Consider the following 21,189-nt stretch of genomic DNA (forward strand, 5'->3'; position numbering starts at 1 on the left):
AGTTTGCACGTTCTGCCCATGTCTGTGTGGGTTTCCTCCAGTTTCTTCCACAGTCCAAAGGTGTGCGGGTTAGGTTGATCGGTCATGCTAAATTGCCCCTAGTATCAGGAGATCAGCAGGGTAAATGTGGGGATAGGGCTTGTGTGGGATTGTGGTCAGTTAAGACTCGATGGGCCAAATGGCCTCCTTCTGCTGTGTAGGAATTCTATGCTTCTACTCTTAACTGTCCTCTGAAGTGATCTAGGGAGCAAATCAGCCGTGTAGAAATTTCTTTACCCAGAGGGTGAATGTGTAAAATTCACTATCACAAAAATAGTTGAGGACAAAACGTGATTTTGAAAATAAATTAGATATAGCTCTTGGAGCTAAAGGGGTCCAGGGATATGGGAGGAAGGGGGGAATCAGGATATTGAATTCAATGATTGGCCATGATCAAAATGAATGGCAGAGCAGGCTCGAAGGGCTGAATGGCCTACTCCTGCTTCTATTTCCTATGTTTCTATGAAATGGGCAATAATTGCTGGTCTAGCCAGCAACATCTGCATCCCATTCATGATTTTATTTTCAAAAAACCTTGACATGGAGATGCCAGCATTGAACTGGGGTGGGCACAGTAAGAAGTCTCACAACACCAGGTTAAAGTCCAACAGGTTTATTTGGAATTACAAGCTTTTGGAGCGCTGTTCCTTCATCGAGTAAAAAAATCTTGTCACATCTCCCAGGAATGTCTTAAAACATTCTCCACACTTCAAGTATGGTAACCCTAAGAAAACTCAACCTCCAGAAAGATCTTGCAAATAAAAATGTGTTAGTGCTGGTTGACGGAGGAATTTTGGCCAAAGGGTAGGAGAGACCATCTCAGGCCATCCATACTTGCCTATTGCTGGTAAATTAAGAATTCCTGTGCAAATTTTGTTTGCTGTCTAGTCTCCACCCCTTGGATGAACTCACTGGTCATCATTTTAATTTAATCCTAATATTAATCTAACTTTTAAAAACATTCATTCTCAAGATGTGGGTAGCATTGGTAAGGCGGACATGTATTACCCTTACCTGGAAAGTGACACTGGGGTGTCATCGACATTTACTGGGAGCTGTTTTGTTACAAGCATGTGGTCCACTCAGCCACATTCGAAGGAAGGTAAGACAGTGATGTGCACGGTGGCACAGTGGTTAGCACTGCTGCCTCACAGTGCCAGGGACCCGGGTTCAATGCCAGCCTTGGGTCACTGTCTGTGTGGAGTTTGCACATTCTCTGCATGTCTGCACGGGTTTCCTTCGAGTGCTCTGGTTTCCTTCCACAGACCAAAGATGAGTGGGTTAGTTGATTGGCTATGTTAAATTGCCTCTTAGTGTCAGGGGATTGGCAGGTATATGTGGGGTTACAGGGATAGGGTAGGATTGTGGTTGGTGCAGACTCAATGGGCTGAATGGCCTCCTTCTGCACTGTAAGGATTCTATGATAAAGGCCAGAGTGGGTGAGGACAGCAGGTTTCCTTCCCTAAAGATCATCAGTGAATAGGTTAGAAGCTGGTGGCCGTCTGATGAAGCCTCCAAGAATATGTCCAAACAGGGTTTGCAACACTATCCCATTGCTCCTTGACTGTGCATTGAGGAGCTGCACTCCAGCATGTTTAGTTCTCAATGCTACCCAACACTTCAATCAATGGAACCACACAGAAAGCTTCACCCCGACTGGGATGTCCAGGTTATTGAGACACGAAGAGATTCTGTTTTTGTTTTGCACTGACCTGATCCCAGAGTGCAATCTGCCTGGTATTCCATCTGGACACACCGGTGGTGAGCAGCCTCTTTGAATTCCCCAGGATCACCACTCGGTTCACTTTGTGATTCTTGCAGTTTGCTTCCTGCAGAGACAGAGGAAAACACTTTGATCATATCTTGTCCTGCAGTAAAACTTGTTAACCTTGAGGTGGCACAGTGGTCATGATGTGGAGATGCCGGTGTTGGATTGGGGTAAACACAGTAAGAAGTCTCACAACACCAGGTTAAAGTCCAACAGGTTTATTTGGTAGCAAACACCACTAGCTTTCGGAGCACTGCTCCTTCGTCAGGTGAGTGGGAGATCTGTTCACAAACAGGGCAAATAAACAGTGGTTAGCACTGTTGCCTCCCAGGCCAAGGACCCGGTTTGGGTCACTCTCTGTGTGGAGTTTGCACATTCTCCCCATGTCTGCATGGGTTTCCTCCGGATGCTCCGGTTTCCTCCCACACTCCAAAGATGAGCAGGTTAGATGGATTGGCCATGTTAAATTGCCCCTGAGTGTCAGGGGGATTAGCAGGGTAAATACATGAGGTCACGGGGTAAGGGTCTGGCTGGGATTGTTGATGGTGCAGGCTCAATGGGCTGAATGCTTCCTTCTGCACTGTAGGGATTCTAGAGAAATGAAAGAAACAGAGAGGTGATGGAATGAGACTCTACATTTGTTAAAATGAAACAATTTTTAATACCAGAGAGATAGATTGGCAATGCTTAAGGTATATCATGTTAAAATAGACAATCCTTAACATTCTGCAGCAAGTTCAGTCTGTGGCTATGAAGATAGGACAGCAATTTTACACCATTCAATACATTTAAATGGGGACCCAGACAGTTAGATGCCATTTCTCCAGAGCTTACTGAGGAGTGGTGCACCTTGGCAGTGCTTTTACATTTAATGGAGGTCGCTGTCCAATCTGTGCTTAAATAACAATGAGAACCATTTGTCTCCCTGTTATTTTCCTGGAAAATTCTGATCCAATTATTTCCACCATCATGTTCCTCTGTCTGCTTTTGACGCTTCAAGAAAGTTCTAGAGCATATCAACTCACATATAAATATAAAAAGAGGTAAAAGTTACATGAAGCCTTGCTAGATACAGATACAGGGGTTGCTGCATTGGATCTTCAATGTTGTAGTTTTATCTTCAATCTACATTTTCATCTACTTAGCCTTTCTGCTGGAGCGGTGCACTGGTTAGCACGGCTATTTCGCAGTACCAGGGACCCGGGTTCAATTCCAGCCTCAGGTAACTGTCTGTGTGGAGGTTGCATGTTCTCCTTGTGTCTGCATGGGTTTCCTCTGGGTGCTCTAGTTTTTTCCCACAGTCCAAAGAATTGATTGGCCGTGGTAAATTGCCCATTGGCGTCCCAACATGTGTAGGTTAGAAGGATTGGCCATGGTAAATGTGTGAGATTACAGGGATAGGGTGGGAGAGAGGGTGAGATAATCTGTCAGAGAGTCGGTGCAGACATGATGGGCCAAATGGCCTCCTTCTGCACAGTAGAGATTCCATGATTCTGTGTTGTCTCACATCCTCTTCTCTGAATGATACCTTCTAAATGACTATTTTTTAAATATGTAGACTTGCAGCCTCCAATGAATTAACACAGCTACAAAGACTTCAAGGAGCAATGACTAGCGGAGACGCATCTGATACCTAAACTGCCTTGTGTGGTGCATTATTGATGGAGTAATGTAACCGAGATGCCAAGCGGCAGTTTAAATATTTAATTAACGCTCTGAAATCTATCTGCGTTGCTTTTTCTGCAAAAATTGAACCAATCAAAGACAGCCTATGAACTCAGTGTTCATCATTTGACCTCATTGTTTGACCTCACAAGACACCAGTGATTGGGGTGGAGAGAGTTCCTCGGTCTCACTGGGCGTGTGGGCAAAGTTACCAACCAATCTTTCTGAAAACTGTCAGCAACATCAGCCTCTCTGCCCCGTGTGTCATCACTCAGTCATGGATTGCCATCTTCCTTTCCAATTTGCTGATTTATTTGGGTGGGGGTGATATGGCAGGATGCTTTCCAATAACCCAAGGTGCCAGCCTTGTGCTGCGATTCCAGCTACTCTCTTGTCCATCCTCCAATAAACTTCAACCATCTAACACTCTGCATCCTTTATCCAGTCCTGCCTCTTGTGTCGCTCACCCGTTACCCCTAAGCTGGCTCATCAATAGGGTTGCCAACTCTTACGAACATATGACTTAGGAGCAGGAATAAGCCATTGGCCTTTCAAGCCTGCTCCACCCATTTGAGAAGATAATGGCTGATTTGGTGTGGTCTCAACTCCATTGTCTGCCTCCCTCCCCACCTCCTGTAGCTCTTGACTCCCTTGGCTATTAAAAATCTATCTAATTCTGTCTTGAATAAATTCATTGACCCATCCCCCACTGCTCTTTGGGGAAGAGAATTCCACAGGCTAATGATCCTCTGTCTCTTTCCTGTCTTATTCTTAAACTGTGTCCCTTGGTTCAACTTTTCCCACAAGAGGAAATATCTTCCTGCTATCTGCAATGACGTAGGAAAGGCAGCTGGAAAGGAATATAGTTTATTATAGAATGCAAAGTAAAACCACTGCTGTGGCGTACATACACTAGTCCCTGCTTGGGACTGCAGTCCAGCAGGCCCAGTCCTGGGCCTGCCTTATAAAAGGCTCAGCTGGGCAGGCAACTGCCTGTTACCAGGGGAACTCATCCTCGACAAGCCCCACAGGGAGATCAATCAATGATTCCCCGTGAACATTGTGGGGATAATCACAGTATCCACCTTATCAAATCCTCTCCGAGGCATCTTTCAGTAAGGCCATCTCTCATTCATCTAAGCTCCAATGGGTAGAGGTCCAACCTATTCAATCTTACTTCACAGATAAACCCTTTATGTTTCAAGTGAAACTACTCTGAACTGCTTCTAACACAATTATATTCTTTTTCAAACAAGGAGATCAAAACTACAAAATGCCCCAGATGTAGTCTCAACAAGGCCCTGTACACCTGCAGTAAAACTTCCCTATTTTTATATTCCATTCTCCTTGCAATAAATGCCAATGTTCTATTTGCCTTTCTATTCACTTGCTGTACTTCCACAGTAACATTTGATGATTCATGCACCAAATGCCCAGATTCCTTTGTACGACCAACTTCAATTATTTTTCTCCATTTAAATAATTTGCTGCTTTAGCTACCCTTCCTGCCAAAGTGGACAAGTTATCATTTTCCCACATTACATTCCATCTGCCAATTTTTTTGTCCACTCACTTAACCTGCCCATACTCCTCTAAGGGCGCTTCACCCGGACTTGGCAACTTACTTTCCTATCTCTCTTGGTGTCTTCAGAAAATTTAACCTTAATCCAAGTCATTGATGTAGATGGTAAATAGTTGAGGCCCCAGTGCTGATTCCTGTAGCTCTCTGCTAGTTACAGCATGCTGAACCTGAAAAAGCCCTATTTATCCCCACTCTCCTGTGGATAGAGAAAGAATGGCTACAATAATAATTTAACAATATTGGCAATAATGGCTTTAAAATGGCAACTCTGGCTGAGGGCTAAGCATGCTGGACATTTTGGTCAATTTATAGATTAAAACCAGCTGCAGGTGGTAAAGATGCTCTGGTCTGGGAGCTGTGATCTGAAGATTCCTGTATTGGTCAGGTCAGGGAGGTTGTTTGCAATAACTGAGGCAGCGTGGGCTCCGATTTATTGCTGCCATGTGAGGGACATGTAAAATGGGCTAAGCATCATGGCGTCATTCAAAAGTAGTTTCTCCAGATGTTCGAGCCATGTGATCGATTTCTGGTTACTCAATTGGCTAGATGACAGAGAATCTTCTGGAAGCAAGTGGAGAATTGTGGATAAAAGACATGTGAGTTCTTTGTTTGGCAGCGATAACTCCAAGAGAACATGCATTGCAACAAAGCTTGTACCCTGAAGAATGCTTCAGAGAGAAGAAAATTGATGCTACAGCGAGGATATTTCTTGGCCAAGGTTTTCCTAACTCGGTAGTATCAGCTTTCGGTTAAATAGTTAAAATTGACGTTCTGTTAAAGTTCAGTAAAGAGTTGATGAGTTGCAACTGTTTCTGTTTGAGTTGGCACCAGAAGTGTTAAATAAAGAAATAATTGAATTAATGTCCTTAATTGTCTCATTAAACTGGAATGCTTGGAAGGTGTTTAAAGTTGTATAACACTCCACTTTCTGTTAGCTAAGCAATCCTTTCTCTGTACTAGTATAATATACACATTTACCTTACTAAACCCTGCAGACCCCGTGTCTGCGTGGGTTTCCTTCGTGCGCTCTGGTTTCCTCCCACAGTCCAAAGATGTGCAGGTTAGGTGGATTGACCGTGCAAAATTGCTCCTTAGTGTCAGGGGGACTAGCTAGGGTAAATGCATGGGGTTATGGGGAAAGGGCCAGGGTGGGATTGTGGTCGGTGCAAACCCAATGGGCCAAATGGCCTCCTTCTGTACTGTAGGATTCTATGATCTAGTCCCCCTGACACTAGGGTCAATTTAGCATGTGCAATCAACCAAACCCACACATCTTTGGACTGTAGAAGGAAACCAGAGCACCTGGAGGAAACCCACGCAGATATGGGGAGAATGTGCAAACTCCACACAGATAGTGTGGAGGAATCGAACCTGGGTCTCTGGCCCTGAGAGGCAGCAGTGCTAACCACTGTGTCACCGTCTTTCTTTTCTTTTTGTTCCAGTCTTTTCTTAATGAATTTTGAGGAAATGCTGGTAAAAACTGTACTTAAAAGAACAATTAAAAATTGGGAACTTAAATGTGTGTTTTTTGGCATTGTCTCAAACCAAAAAGCCCCTGGAAAATAGACTCAGCACTATCCTATTGTGAATAAATATTTTGCAGGTTTGTTTTGTAGGAATTATTTTGATAAATTAAAGAATTAATTAAAAGGAACATTTTGTCTGAAGTACTTATTGAAAAAAAGCAACTTCAGCGTTCTATGCTAAGCTTTGCTGACTTTAATTATTTAGGCCCTAATATGGCATTGAGTTTTGAACTTTACGTTGCTCTGTGACCTTTGACCAGGTGTTCTTATGCACAAAAACAACTAATTTCATCCCTGAGAAACAATAAATTGAACGATTGCCACATTCTTCACCTGTCTAGACCTCACACTCTGGAATTCCTTCAATAAACCTTTCCACATCACATTTCTCCTTTTACTACTCTCCTCGGATCCCATCCCTTTGGCCAAAGCTGTCCTAATCTCTCCTTCCTTGGCTCAGATCCATTTTCCTCCCATCCTCCTGTGTAACACCTTGGGTACTATATAAATGCAGGCCTGTTATAGGCAAAAATCTTAAAGGAGACATTACAAAGGCCTTTCTCTGACACATCTGTACATCTGGCCACACCACAGTTAGCAGAAAGGAATTTTCAGTATGTCGAGGGAGATTATAGCCCTCACAATTGGCAGGTTGCTTTATCAGGAACAGCATCATTCCAGAGCCAGGCCCAAGGCAGAAAGAATATCTCCCAGGAGAAACTGTGATCTTTCCAGCTCCTGAATTACCTGATTTTTGCCATAGCAACAGAATAATTGATATATATTTACAGCTCCATGACCATACGATAAGAAGGGGCAATTTGACCAGGGTAATCATCCCTGTTAAATGGGCAGCACGGTGGCACAATGGTTAGCACAGCTGCCTTAGAGCACCAGGGAACTGGGTTCGATTCCGGGCTTGGGTCATTGTCTGTGTTGGAATGTGCACGTCCTCCCCATGTCTGTGTGGGTTTCTTCCCACAGTCCAAAGATGTATAAGCCAGGGGGTTTAGCCATGGGAAATGTGCAGAAGTATGGGGATAGATTTCATATTGTGTCATAGATTTATATTGTGCTGGAAGAGGCCATTCAGCCCGTCATGCTCATTATGGCTCTTTTAAAGGTTTATCCAATATTTCCACTCTCTAACAGTGTAAAATCAGGTGCCATCAGCCAGTCAGCAAATCCCATGAGAAATCACTCCCACTTCTGTGCTCGCAACACCCCCCCTCTCCCCGCCGAACCTAAGACTTCCAGAATGGAAGATTCCGGCCCCAAACTGGGGGTCATAAATAATAGTCATTAATAAATCCGAAGGGAATTCCAAAGGAACTCCTTTCCACTGGAGTGGCGGGATGTGAAACTCAGCACCCATGGGGAGCAGTTGAGGTGAAATAGTGTAAATACATTCGAGGGGAGTGAGGAAGACAGGAGGGAGAGAGGAGTGGAAGATATGGTGAGGTATGTGGAGAAATAGGGGCAGGAGGATCTTCGCGCGGAATGTAAAGACAGCATTGACCATCTGCACTGCTTTTCCATTTGTTGAATGTGCTTTCCGCCCACTTCTGCAGGATTCTCACCTGGCAAGTTAGGCAAAAAAATGACCTCCCTTTGAGATGCCAGATTCCAAGGAGGTCCATTCGGCCAATTGTGTCTGTGCCAGCTCTTTGCAAGAGCTCTTGGTTGGTCTCCCCCCACCACTCCCCCCATCCCCACCTGAAGCCTGCGCTTCCCCAAACGCCTTGCACGTTTTTTCCTTTCCAAACATTTATCCTTTCCTCGTAAGTTAACGTTGAATCTGCTTCTACCAGTCTGTCAGGCAGTGCCTTCCAAGCGAAGTTAAAGTATTTTTAGTTTAAGTTAAACAATGACCTCTGCAGATTCTGAAGCAATTCTGCATTGATTATCTTTAAGAGGGAGACAGGAAAACCCTAGAAGAATTCCACACAGAAAAGTCATCGAGAAAACAAGGCAATGACAGTGCTGCAGGTGTTGCTAGGGATATCTCCTTGGCAACAGAGAATACCTTAACAAGTGAGTGTCTGTTAATTTCTCTTAGCTATTTTCTGGCAATGCCACTTTTACAGAATCAGATTAGTATCTGGCTTTTCTCCCAGTCGCGGTGAGGCCCATGGAGTCTGCAGTGATTCCTAGAACCAAATAATTCAATTTACTGCCACTGAGGTGTTACCTCCATTTTTGTGGCCTAGTGGGAAGCAGTTTTGCCTCTGCGGCAGGAGGTCATGGTTCGAATTCCTCTGAGGCAGGAGGTCCTGGCCGAGATCTAAATGCCCACTGCGGCAACTCCCCAAGTCTCTGTCAACCACATCTTCCAAACAGCCATCGATATCTTCTTCTTAGGCGGTCCCTCAGAGCCGAGGATCACTTGCTTCCAACCTAAAAATGAGTTCTCAGGTGACTGCGGAGTTCACCGCACGGCCTACAGTCAATGCCACGGGTGGGTAGGAGGCGGTTGGAGGAATGGGTGGAGAGCTCAGGTTGCCATGTGCTCTTCTCACTGTCGACACTTGTCTTCAGCTCGAGGTGTTCAGTGGCTTTTTGGTGACAGCTCGGTGTTTCCTGTTCACAGGTTGTAACTGTCATGTATTGTGTCAGTACTGAGTCAATGACAACTAGAATCATGGAACACTACGGTGCAGATAGAGGCCTTTCAGCCCATCGAGTCTGCACCAACCACAATCCCACCCAGGCCCCTACACCCCATATCCCTACATATTTTACCCACTAATCCCTCTAACCTACGCACCTCAGGATACTAAGGGGCAATTTTAGCATGGCCAATCAACCTAACCCGCACATCTTTGGACTGTGGGAGGAAACCGGAGCACCCAGAGGAAACCCACGCAGGCACGAGGAGAATGTGCAAACTCCACACAGTGACCCAATCTGGGAATCGAACCCAGGTCCCTGGAGCTGTGAAGCAGCAGTGCTAACCACTGTGCTACCGTGCCACCCTTTGAAGCCCTTTTGCCTGTTGTTTATTACAAATGTCCGTTCAGGATACCTGGGTGGCACAGTGGGTGGTCTGTGGGTGGCACAGTGACACAGTGGTTAGCACTGCTGCTTCACAGCGCCAGGGACCCAGGTTCAATTCCTGGCTCAGGGGTCTGTGTGGAGTCTGCGTGTTCTTCCTGTGTCTGCATGGGTTCCCTCTGGGTGTTCCGGTTTCCTCCCACAATCCAAAAGACATGCTGGCTAGGTGCATTGGCCATGCACCTCAGGTGTATCCAAACAAGTGTCGGAGTGTGGCGACTGGGGGATTTTCACAGTAACTTCATTGCAGTATTAATGTAGGCCTACTTGTGACACTAATAAATAAAATTTAAATTTAGGAAGCGTGGCAGTATATTAAATAGCAGCAGGTGTAGACCATAAGGCTTCTTAAGTCTGTTCTATCTCTTCATCAGATTATGACTGATCTACAACCTCAACCCCCACTTACCTACCTGATCCCCATATCCCTCGAGAATCCAAATATCTGGCGATTCCAGATTTCAATGGACTCAATGTTGGGGCATTGATAACGCTCTTAGGCAGAACATCCCAAAGATTCATAACTCGCTGAGTGAAGAAATTTCTCCTCACTCTGTTGGAAATGGCTCTCCCCTCATGCATCCTTCAGTCGAGGAAAACAACGTCTCAGCATTTACCCTGTCAAACCTTCCCAGGAGAACACATTTCAATTAATTTTCTTTTCTAAATTCCATTCTGCTCAATATCTCCTCACAGGTCAATCTACTCATCCGAGGATCAATCTCATCAACCTACATTTCACCCATCTGGAAGGTGAGGATATCCTTCCTTAGATACAGAGACCAAAACTCTGCTCCGAGTTTAGCCTCAGCAAGACTCTATTCATGTGAAGCAAGATTTCTAGTCCTCCAAACTTCTTACAATGAAGGAAAACATATCATTTTCTTTCCCAATAGTTTGCTGCATCTGTACGTTAACTTTGAGCTTCTTGCACAAGGACATCTGATATCACAGAATTGTTACGGTGCAGAAGGAGGCCATTTGGCCCATCATGTCTGTGCCGGCACTCCAAATGGCTTTTTCCCATACCCCTGCACGTTGACTCTATTCAAATAATCATCTAATGCCCTCTTGAATGTTTCAATCAAACTTCCCTCCACCAAAATCCCACGCGGAACATTCCAGACCCCAACCACTTGTTGTGTGGAGAAGATTTTTTTCACATCACATTTGTTCCTTTTGCAAATCACTTTAAATCTTATTCTTGATCCTTTTATGAGCGGGAACAGTTTCTCTCTACCGTGTCCAACTCCCTCATGATTTTAACCCTCTCTATCAAATCTCCTCTCAGTCTTCTCTCCGAGAACAGTCCCAAACTCTCCAATCTACCCTTAGAACTGAACTTTCCCATCCCTGAAATCATTCTTGTGAACATCTTCTCCCAGTTCCTCACCCCATTTCAAAACAATTCCGGTTTTCTCAGAAAGGTGTTAATGATTTACCTGAAGCACTCTGCCGGAGCGCGGTTCGATCACCCGCAGCTTCTTGTCCTTGCAGGTTGTGGCAAACAGGCTTCCGTCCGTGTTGAAGGACATGCAGAGGATAACATCTGAATGGCAGTCGATCATCTTCACGGGTTCACCAGTGTCTAGGTTCCAGATCAAGATCTAAGAAAATGAAACGGTTTCAGATTCAGAGAAAGAACGAAGAACATTACAGCTCAGGAACAGGCCTTTTGGCCCTCTAAGCCTGCACTGAACATGCTGGCCAACTGAACTAAAACCCCCGACCCTTCCGGGGACCATATTTCCCTATTCCCATCCTTTGTCAAGATGCACCTTAAAAATCACTATCGTATCTGCTGCCACTACCACATACGCTCAGAATAATTTTTGTCTGGTGGGTGACTAACTTCAGTGCCTGAATCTGACCTAGTTGGCAAACACGGTCGGAATTCTTCAGTCTCGCGTCCCCCTCGCTGCCAACCAGAATGGAGAATTCGGCACTCAGCCAAATCTCCATTCACAGCAGCGAGATCGGATAAGTCCAGCCATGGGTGAGGTCGCAGAATTCTGGCCTTGGTGTTTGGACCGATATATCTTAAGCCTTTTTTCGTACTCTGCACACTATTGTGAAGGTGTTCCCAAACTCTGGCATCTTAAGGTGGCGCAGTGGTTAGCACTGTGGCCTCACAGCGCCAGGGACCTGGGTTTGATTCCCGGCTTGGGTGGAGTTTGCACATTCTCTCTGTGTTTGTGTAGGTTTCTTCTGGGTGCTCTGCTTTTCTCCCACAGTTCAAATACATGCAGGTTAGGTGGATTGGCCAAGCTAAAGGGCCCCTTAGTGTCCAAACACATTCAGGGGAGGGGATGGCCCAGTGGTATTATCGCCAGACTTTCAATCCAGAAACCTCAGCTAATGTTCTGGGGACCTGGGTTCGAATCCCGTCATGGCAAATGGTGGAATTTGAATTCTGGCAAAAATATTTGGAATTAAGAATTTACTGATGGCCTTGAAACCATTGTTGATTGTTGGGAAAAACCATCTGGTTCATTAAAGTCCTTTAAGGAAGGAAATCTGCTGTCCTTATCTGGTCTGGCCTACATGTGACTCTAGAGCTACAGCACTGTGGTTGACACTCAACTGCCCTTTGGCAAGTAGGGATGGGCAATAAATGTGGGCCTGCCAGTTATGTCCATATCCCATGAATTAATAAAAAAAATTAGATGGATTAGCAAGGTAATTACAGATTTATGGGGTTAGGGCTTGGGTAAGATGCTCTTTCGAAGAGTCGGTACAGACTTGATGGGCTGAATGGCCTTCTTCTGCACTGAAGAGGTCCCTTTTCTAATCACTTTGTTGCTAGCTAAGATTTTCCTTTGACTTTATCAGATATTGTCAGTTAAATATTGACCACTGGAATCGTACCGGGTGGTGCAGCAAATTTAGCGCAGCATGCTCTGTTGACCTGGGGTCCTGGGGCTAGTGTGGCTGGAACCCAATGGGACTGGAAGATCCCACCAGTGGGAAGGGCTGGAAAATCCTGCCCAAACTGTGCTTAGTGATACTTGTTGAGGGGTCAGTGTTGCCGAGGGTGCCGGGGAGAATTCCCTTGCTCTTCTTTGAATAACCTTTTATTTCTACCTGAGAGATTGAACACAGCTTCAATGAAAAGGCAGCACTCCCTACAGTGCAACACCTGCAAATAAGTATTTGATGGAGATTTGTGTTGAATAAATGGAAACAGTGGGGTAAGTCCTCCACTGTGATGACTGCTTGTAAATACACTGTATAAAAAAGTAGATTGCATTGGGATACCTTTGAACTTGTATAATGTTTGAAACGATACTTGAAATTTGTATATTTGATGTGCAAAGTGCAATTTTACAAGATGCCATCAGTAAATTCTTAATTCCAAATATTTTTGCCAGAATTCACATTTCACCATCTGCCATGACAGGATTTGAACCCGGGTCCCCAGAACGTTAGCTGAGTTTCTGGATTGAAAGTCTGGCAATAATACCACTAGGTCATTGCCTCTACTGAACACGTTTAGATACCAAGGGGTCACTTACATGGCCAATTTGTTGAGGGGTCAGGGTTGCCGAGGGTACCGGGCAGAATTTCCTTTCTCTTCTTTGAATAACCTTTTACTGCTACCTGAGAGATTGAACACAGCTTCAGCGAAAAGGCAGCACTCTTACAGTGCAGCACTCCCTGCAGTGCAGCACTCCCTGCAGTGCAGCACTCCCTGCAGTGCAACACTCCCTGCAGTGCAACACTCCCTGCAGTACAGCACCCCCTGCAGTGCAACACTCCCTGCAGTACAGCACCCCCTGCAGTGCAGCACTCCCTGCAGTACAGCACTCCCTGCAGTGCAGCACTCCCTCAGTGCACCACTCCCTCAGTGCAGCACTCCCTCAGTGCAGCACTCCCTGAAGTGCAGCACTCCCTCAGTGCAGCACTCCCTCAGTGCACCACTCCCTCAGTGCAACACTCCCTGCAGTGCAGCACTCCCTCAGTGCAACTCCCTGCAGTGCAGCACTCTCTGCAGTGCAGCACTCCCTCAGTGCAGCACTCCCTGCAGTGCAACACTTCCTGCAGTGCAACACTCCCTGCAGTGCAGCACTCCCTGCAGTACAGCACCCCCTGCAGTGCAGCACTCCCTGCAGTGCAGCAGTCCCTGCAGTGCAGCACTCCCTCAGTGCAGCACTCCCTGCAGTGCAGCACTCCCTCAGTGCAACACTCCCTGCAGTGCAGCACTCCCTCAGTGCAGCACTCCCTGCAGTGCAACACACCCTGCAGTGCAGCACTCCCTCAGTGCAGCACTCCCTCAGTGCAGCACTCCCTGCAGTGCAACACACCCTGCAGTGCAGCACTCCCTCAGTGCAGCACTCCCTGCAGTGCAACACTCCCTGCAGTGCAGCACTCCCGCAGTGCAGCACTCCCTGCAGTGCAGTACTCCCTCAGTGCAGCACTCCCTGCAGTGCAACACACCCTGCAGTGCAGCACTCCCTCAGTGCAGCACTCCCTCAGTGCAGCACTCCCTCAGTGCAGCACTCCCTGCAGTGCAACACACCCTGCAGTGCAGCACTCCCTCAGTGCAGCACTCCCTGCAGTGCAACACTCCCTGCAGTGCAGCACTCCCTCAGTGCAACACTCCCTGCAGTGCAGCACTCCCTCAGTGCAGCACTCCCTGCAGTGCAACACATCCTGCAGTGCAGCACTCCCTCAGTGCAGCACTCCCTCAGTGCAGCACTCCCTCAGTGCAGCACTCCCTGCAGTGCAACACACCCTGCAGTGCAGCACTCCCTCAGTGCAGCACTCCCTGCAGTGCAACACTCCCTGCAGTGCAGCACTCCCGCAGTGCAGCACTCCCTGCAGTGCAGTACTCCCTCAGTGCAGCACTCCCTGCAGAGCAGCACTCCCTCTGTACCATCTGTACTCGGGTGTGTCTTGGAACAAAGTGAAGCAGGAGAGGGAGAGGAAATCCAAAGAGTCCTTTACCTTATAATCGTAACCTGCGCTAAATAAGATATTATTGGTTGTGGGGTGCCACTCAATAAGGCCAACGCGCCGACTGTGTCCATAGAGTTCTAGAATGGATTCTGTCATATTCCGCTTCAGACCACCTTCTGGAATCTCCCATAGCCTCACCTAGAAAAAAACAACAACGACATGAATTGTTTAAGACACAGTGTTTATAGCGTTTTAGCAAAATGTAACAAGGAGATGTCATAGAATCCCTACAGTGCTGGAGATTAGGAGAATGTTTCTTTCTCTCAGCGGCTCATTAGTCTCTTGCAGTTGTTTCTCCACAGAATGGTGGAGGCTGGCTCATTGAATCTATTTAAGGTTGAGTTGGTGACAGATTTTTTTGATATAGAAAGGAGTCGAGGGTTATGGGGGTTGGGGGGGAACGGGGAACAGGAGAGTGGAGTGGAAGACCACAACCAGAGATGTATAGCTTAGGGGGAATTAGTGGGGTAAATCCTTGGGGTTACAGAGAACAGATCTGGGGTTAGAAGGATAAGCCTGGGTGGGGTTGTTGTTGGTGCAGACTTGATGGGTCACATGGTCCACGTTTGGAACATTGTGCGCAGTTCTGGTCACCTCACTATAAGAAGGATGCATTGGGGAGAGTGCAGGGGAGAGGGAGGTTGAGGGAGCTAGGGCTTTTCTCTTTAGAGCGGAGGAGGATGAGAGGCGACTTAATAGAGGTTTATAAGATGATGAGGGGGATAGATAGAGTGGACGTTCAAAGACTATTTCCTCAGGTGGATGTAGCTGTTACTAGGGGGCGTAAATAAGGTTCATGGTGGGAGATATAGGAGGAGAATCTGAGGTAGATTCTTTACTCAGAGAGTGGTTGGGGTGTGGAATGCACTGCCTGCTGTGATAGTGAAGTCGGACACTTTAGGAAATTTCAAGCTGTTATTGGACAGACACATGGAGCACACCAGAATGATAGGGAGTGGAATAGCTTGATCTTCTATGTTCTATGTACTGTTCTATGTTCTATATTCTATGGTCTCCTTCTGCGCTGTAGGGATTCTACAATTTTATGAACCAGATCAGCTCTGATCTTACTGAACGACAGAACAGGCTCACTGGGCCAAATTCCGTGCTCCTGCTCCTAAATCCTCTGTGCCCTTGATACCATTCAATGAATCACCAGGAACAAAACTCTGGCTTTCCTAAGTCCTATTGGAAGAGCATAAATAATCAAACTGAGTTCCTTCGAGGGACCGGAGAGAAAATGTGTTTGTCCCCAAGGCAGAGAAACCCAAGACAAAGTTCCCATGCGGGGAGATTCCTGAAGGTATTTCAGCAAAAATTCTGGAACATAATAATATAATCTATTGTGGTTCATTGGATTCCATGCATCATATCACAGACCAGCCTTCTTCCCAATTCTAGCTGATATTTCCTGAATGCCATACACACCACCTTCCTGTTTGATTTCTCAGGCCTCAACCCTCCTTCCCTTGCTAAACCCATCCCAGCTGTTGATAACCACAAAATAAATGTTTCTCGGCACTTGAGCCGAAGTGTGCCCTCCACCTTGCACGCCACCCTTGCCCATGCCCATTTTCCAACCCTCTGATCTCTGCACCCCTCCAATTTCTGCTGTTTGAGCATCTCGCTCCACTGTTGGTGGCCATGCCTTCAGCTACCAAGGTTCCCAAGCTCAGGATTTCCCTCCCTTACCCTTCCCCGGCCTTCAGCTTTCTCTCCTGCTTCACACAAAGAAAGGCCGTTGCCTTTACCTGAGGATAAGGTGGTGGGGGATCAGAACTGACTGGTTCTACACAGAATCAGCATGGAATCAATGGGTCTTTCTATGCCTCAGTGACTCTGTGACCTTAACATTAATATTATGAGCGGCACGGTAGCACAGTGGTTAGGACTGCAACCTCACAGCACCAGGGACCCGGGTTCAATTCCTGGCTTGGGTCATTGTCTGGAGTTTGCACATTCTCCCTGTGTGTATGTGGGTTTCCTCTGGGCGCTCTAGTTTCCTCCCACAGTCTGAAACAAGTGCTAGTTAGGTGGATTAGCCGTGCTAAATTCTCCCTCAGTGTACCCGAACAGGCACCGGAGTGTGGCGACTAGGGGATTTTCACAGTAACTTCATTGCCGTGTTAATGTTTAATCCTACTTGTGAGTAATAAATATACTTTACTTTGGTCACTTGTCCTAATATCTCCTTATTTGGCTCTGTGCCAAGTTTAGTTTGATCATTGCTCCTGTGGATCATCCTGGGATGGTTTTCTATGTTAAAGGTGCTACGTAAATTCTATTGTTGTTGTTGGGTGTTTAAAACTTATTGGAATAGAATGAAAGAGGGAATATGCTTGTCTCCGAATCAAACTTAAAATCAGCAAATGGTTAACAAGATTGCAGGTGACAACACAGCTGTTCTCCTGCTGTTCTCCAGCTGATTCTACTATTCAGAACAGGTTCAGTTCCCCACAAGGGAAAATTGGCTTGTCTTGGGGACTGACCCTGTTAGGAGCCCACCTCCTCACTCTTAACGACTGGTGCCAGACCTCAACCACGAGGTGAATGGTATCCAAACCATAAGCTTTACAAATAAGGCCCTGCAAAGTGTATTTGGAGTGTTCCCAGCTTCTGCTTATAATGCAAATATATCAGTCCAGCAGGTCAGTGGAGAAATAAAGAGAGGAACTGGTTGACTGTAAGAGTCTGACCATAATGGTCACTGGTGATGGGGCATAGCCATTGACTGACCCTCCCCTGAGGGATTTATATTATATAAAGTGAAACATTAAGGTCATTTTCAAGGGAGAGGCTGCTGGGTTGAAAGTTCTTGCAACATTTGTTCCCCTGTTCATACCTGTAATTCATCTCTGTAATATTTAATGCATTCATTGCAAATATTTGAGAGTAAAGTCAGCCATTCTGAGTGTTGATGTGGAAATGCTGGTGTTGGACTAAGTGGGCACAGTAAGTAGACTCACAACACTAGGTTAAAATCCAACAGGTTTATTTGGAATCACGAGCTTTCGGAGCACTGCTCCTTCTTCAAGTCTGGCCACTTTCTGAGTCAGCAAAGCGATCACACCCAGGATCTCGGAGAATGCAGGGACATGGAACTCACTGCCTGAAATGATGGTTAAGACAGAAATACTCAGCATGTTGAAGATGTTATTAAATAGCCAGGTCTCCAGGAGGGAAATGGGATTAGGCCAGGGAGCTCTTTGTTCACCATCACAGACATGATGGGCTGAATGGCCTCCTCCTGTCTTATAAAGTTCCGATGGTATCAAAAATCAGTCTTTACAGATAGTGGTTGTGTTCAATGGTTTAACTGATCTGTTTTTGATTATATTAGTCTGTGCTTGACTGACTAAACCAGGGTATCACCCTCAAGAGCTAAAGTAAAAAGAAGCTTCCAGAAAGGGCTTGAAGCCAGAACTCTGAATGTGTGGAGACATTGTGTGATTGCGGATATTTTACCTTTCTGTAAATAAACCTTTTGTAAATTTAAAACTAATGTCACTCTGCAATTCTCTGAGGTAAATCATCTACAAAAAATTTACAACAAATTAGCCAACACGCAACAACGTACGAGACTCACTTGACAGGATAGATGCTGAGACGTTGTTTCCCCTTGTGAGAGAGTCCAGGGTCAAAGGGCATCATCTCAGAGTAAGGGAGTCGCCTATTTAAGATGGAGATGAATTTCTTCCCTCAGAGGCGGGGTGAATCTGTGGAATTCTTTCCCTCAGAGGGGCTGTAGAGACTGGGCCGTTAACTATGCTCAAGGCTGAGACGGACAGCTTTTCAATCGGTCAGGGAACCGAGGGTAATGGGGATGAGGCGGGGAAGTGGGGTTGAGGATTACCACATCAATCAGTCAGAGCAGACTCAATGGGCTGAATGGCCTACTTCTGTTCCTTTGTCTTATGGTGCCTGTGAGCTCCTGGATTGAGTTCCAATTATCAGGGGGAGTAGGGGAATTTTCCAGAATATTTGGTTCCATTTTTAATCCTGGGACATTTTTCTCTATTTCACTCCCGGAGGGAATATGTGGAGGGAGGGGCAAGAAAGACACATTTAATCTCCACACTCTAACCATTTTGGTACCTGAGCTAACCTTTTCCTGTCCTGATCAGATTATATGTAAATACTTTATGTGAGCGGTCCAGACACAGAGATGGCTCCTCTCTGCCCCAATTACTGAAGTAATGAGGATGCCAGGGGCTTGCACAGAGGAGCTGCCAATGTTTCCCAGAGCCTTGACATGTTCGCATGGGCAGCTCGATAGAAATTGCGGAGGGAAAGCCGTTGCCAGCTGCTCCCTTGCCCAGGCTTCCCAAAAACACACGGTTCTCATGTTGGGACTCTCAGTGTTGGCTGCAAGGAGGTCAATGGTGAAACGAGATGAACAATGTGCGCTGACACGGAATCACTTTGGGGGAAGACATCATTACCTCGGGGAGTTTCGCTGATCTTGTCGTTTCAGACGGATGCTTTAATTAAACTGTCTCGCATTAGTCCGGCTCAGAAACTCCCACCAGCTCTGATTGCAGCCTTTTCAATAGCCTTCTGCGGGGAGGACGCTACATTTCTCTAATGCATTCACTGGAGTTTTGTGCTGAAGTTAAACACTCCTTTATGTTTTCCCACTACTGGCTGCCCTCCAAAGTAACCTTTCCTCATTAATCCCTCTCCTTCTCCTCCCCCCTCATGTTCCCAGGGTTCATTCCCACAGACTCTCGAGTGCCTGATGCAAGTGGTCATTCCTGTCTGACCCAAGACAGACCTGAGACTACTCGCGTTGGATCACAATTCCGCCCAAACATCCAGCAGGACTCACTGGGCAGCAGCGACCCTGACTGGCTCAGTGCCTGTGTCAATGTGCTGACGAGGACCCAGCTCCGATACTGAGTGGACATCAAGAAGTACTTCACTGACTGGGACGTCCGGAGGGTGTGAGAGGCATTATGTAAATGGGTCTTTCCTTCCAGCCGCCCCAGTGCCGAGCAGAGCGTCAACCGGGAACTCGCCGGACGGGATTTTCCAGCCTCGCTCTCTCCAAAACCGGAAAATCCCACCTGAGGTCAACAGACGTCTGCTAAGTCCGCCCCCCCCCCACCCTTCCGCTGCCATTCCCGTGGCAGGCGGGACTGGAAAACTCCCCCCCTCCCACCGTCTTCAAGGCCGAGAGTTACAGCATTTCCTACTGAGTTACCGAACAAGCCTCAGATTGAGACTGTCACAAATGTGTGTGTGAGTGTGCATGTGTGTGTCTATGTGTGTGTGTATATGTGTGTGCATGTGCGCGCGTGCACGTGTGAGTGTGTGTGTGTGTGTGCATATGTGTGTCTGTGTATATGTGTGTCTGTATGTGTGTGTGTGTGTGAATGTGTATCTATGTGTGTGTCTGTGTGTGTATGTATGCATGTGTGTGTCTGTGAATGTGTGTATGTGTGTGTGTGTATATGTGCATGTGTGTGTGTGTCTGTGTATGTGTGTATACGTGTGTGTGTGTATGTATGTATGCATGTGTGTGTGTCTGTGTATGTGTATATATGTGTGTGTGTGAATGTGTGTGTGTATATATGCATGTGTATGTGTGTGTGTGTCTGTGTATGTGTGTGTGTGTCTATGTGTGTGTGTATGTATGCATGTGTATGTATGTATGTCTGTGTATGTGTGTATATGTGTATGAGTGTGTGTGCGCACTTATGTTGTGCACGTGTGTGATCCAGTAAACTGTGGGTTCAAGTGCCACTCAAGACACTGGCACAGCGGGCTAGCACTGCTGCTTCACAGTGCCAGGGACCTGGGTTCAATTTCTGGCTTGGGTCACTGTCTGTCTGGAGTTTGCACGCTCTCCCCATGTCTGCGTGAATTTCCTCCGGGCGCTCCAGTTTCCTCTCACAGTCCGAAAGATGAGGCGCATTGGCCATGCTAAATTTCTCCTTAGTGTCAAGGGATTTGCAGGCTAAATATGTGGATGACAGGGATTGGTGGGGTGGGGGTGGCCCTGGGTAAGATACTCTGTCAGAGAGTCAGTGCAGGCTTGATGGGCCAAATGACCTCCTTCTGCACCGAAGGGATTCTATGATCCTGAGAGATTAAGCTCAACATCCAGCACTGGGGGAATGCTGCATTGTTGGAGGTGCCACCCTTCAGATGTGAACCAACAGGGGCTACACATCGAAAGAATGGGATTTGTAAAAATGAGGTTTCGCTTCACTTGGAGCTAATGTAGGTCAGCGTGCAGAGGGTGGCACAGCAGGTTAGCACTGCTGCTTCACAGCGCCAGAGACCCGGGTTCGATTCCCTGCTTGGGTCACTGTCTGTGTGGAATCTGCACGTTCTCCCTGTGTCTATGTGGGTTTTCTCCGGGTGCTCCGGTTTTCTCCCACAGTCCGAAAGACGTGCTGGTTAGGGTGCATTGGCTGCGGAATGTGGGAGATTGGCCTGGAGTGAGACGGGACGGTCCTGTGGCACTGAGTCCCCCATTTCACAAGCTATTGGCTGCCTCCCCTCCCCCACAAGAGCTGCGGCTAAGGCACACACACTGAGATATGACAGAAGGAGATGAGGGAGGCGACATGAATCTTTTATTGTGAGAG

The 21,189-nt window shown here is 46.7% G+C and overlaps 1 protein-coding gene across 4 annotated transcripts in view; it reads right to left on the bottom strand.

The window, feature by feature from the left end:
• Positions 1 to 21,189, bottom strand: part of coro2ba (coronin, actin binding protein, 2Ba) — a 163,226-nt gene that overhangs the window by 16,501 nt on the left and 125,536 nt on the right. For all 4 annotated transcript variants that reach the window (XM_080214345.1, XM_080214343.1, XM_080214346.1 and 1 more), the window contains exons 4-6: positions 14,582 to 14,731; positions 11,077 to 11,241; positions 1,752 to 1,868 (exon numbers count right to left, since the gene is read on the bottom strand). In XM_080214345.1, the coding sequence (XP_080070471.1) occupies positions 1,752 to 1,868; positions 11,077 to 11,241; positions 14,582 to 14,731 (432 nt within the window). The remainder of the gene's footprint in view (positions 1 to 1,751; positions 1,869 to 11,076; positions 11,242 to 14,581; positions 14,732 to 21,189) is intronic.

This window comes from Carcharhinus amblyrhynchos, chromosome 28 (genome assembly GCF_965287045.1).
Source record: "Carcharhinus amblyrhynchos chromosome 28, sCarAmb.v2.hapA, whole genome shotgun sequence".
NCBI classification, from domain to species: domain Eukaryota; kingdom Metazoa; phylum Chordata; class Chondrichthyes; order Carcharhiniformes; family Carcharhinidae; genus Carcharhinus; species Carcharhinus amblyrhynchos.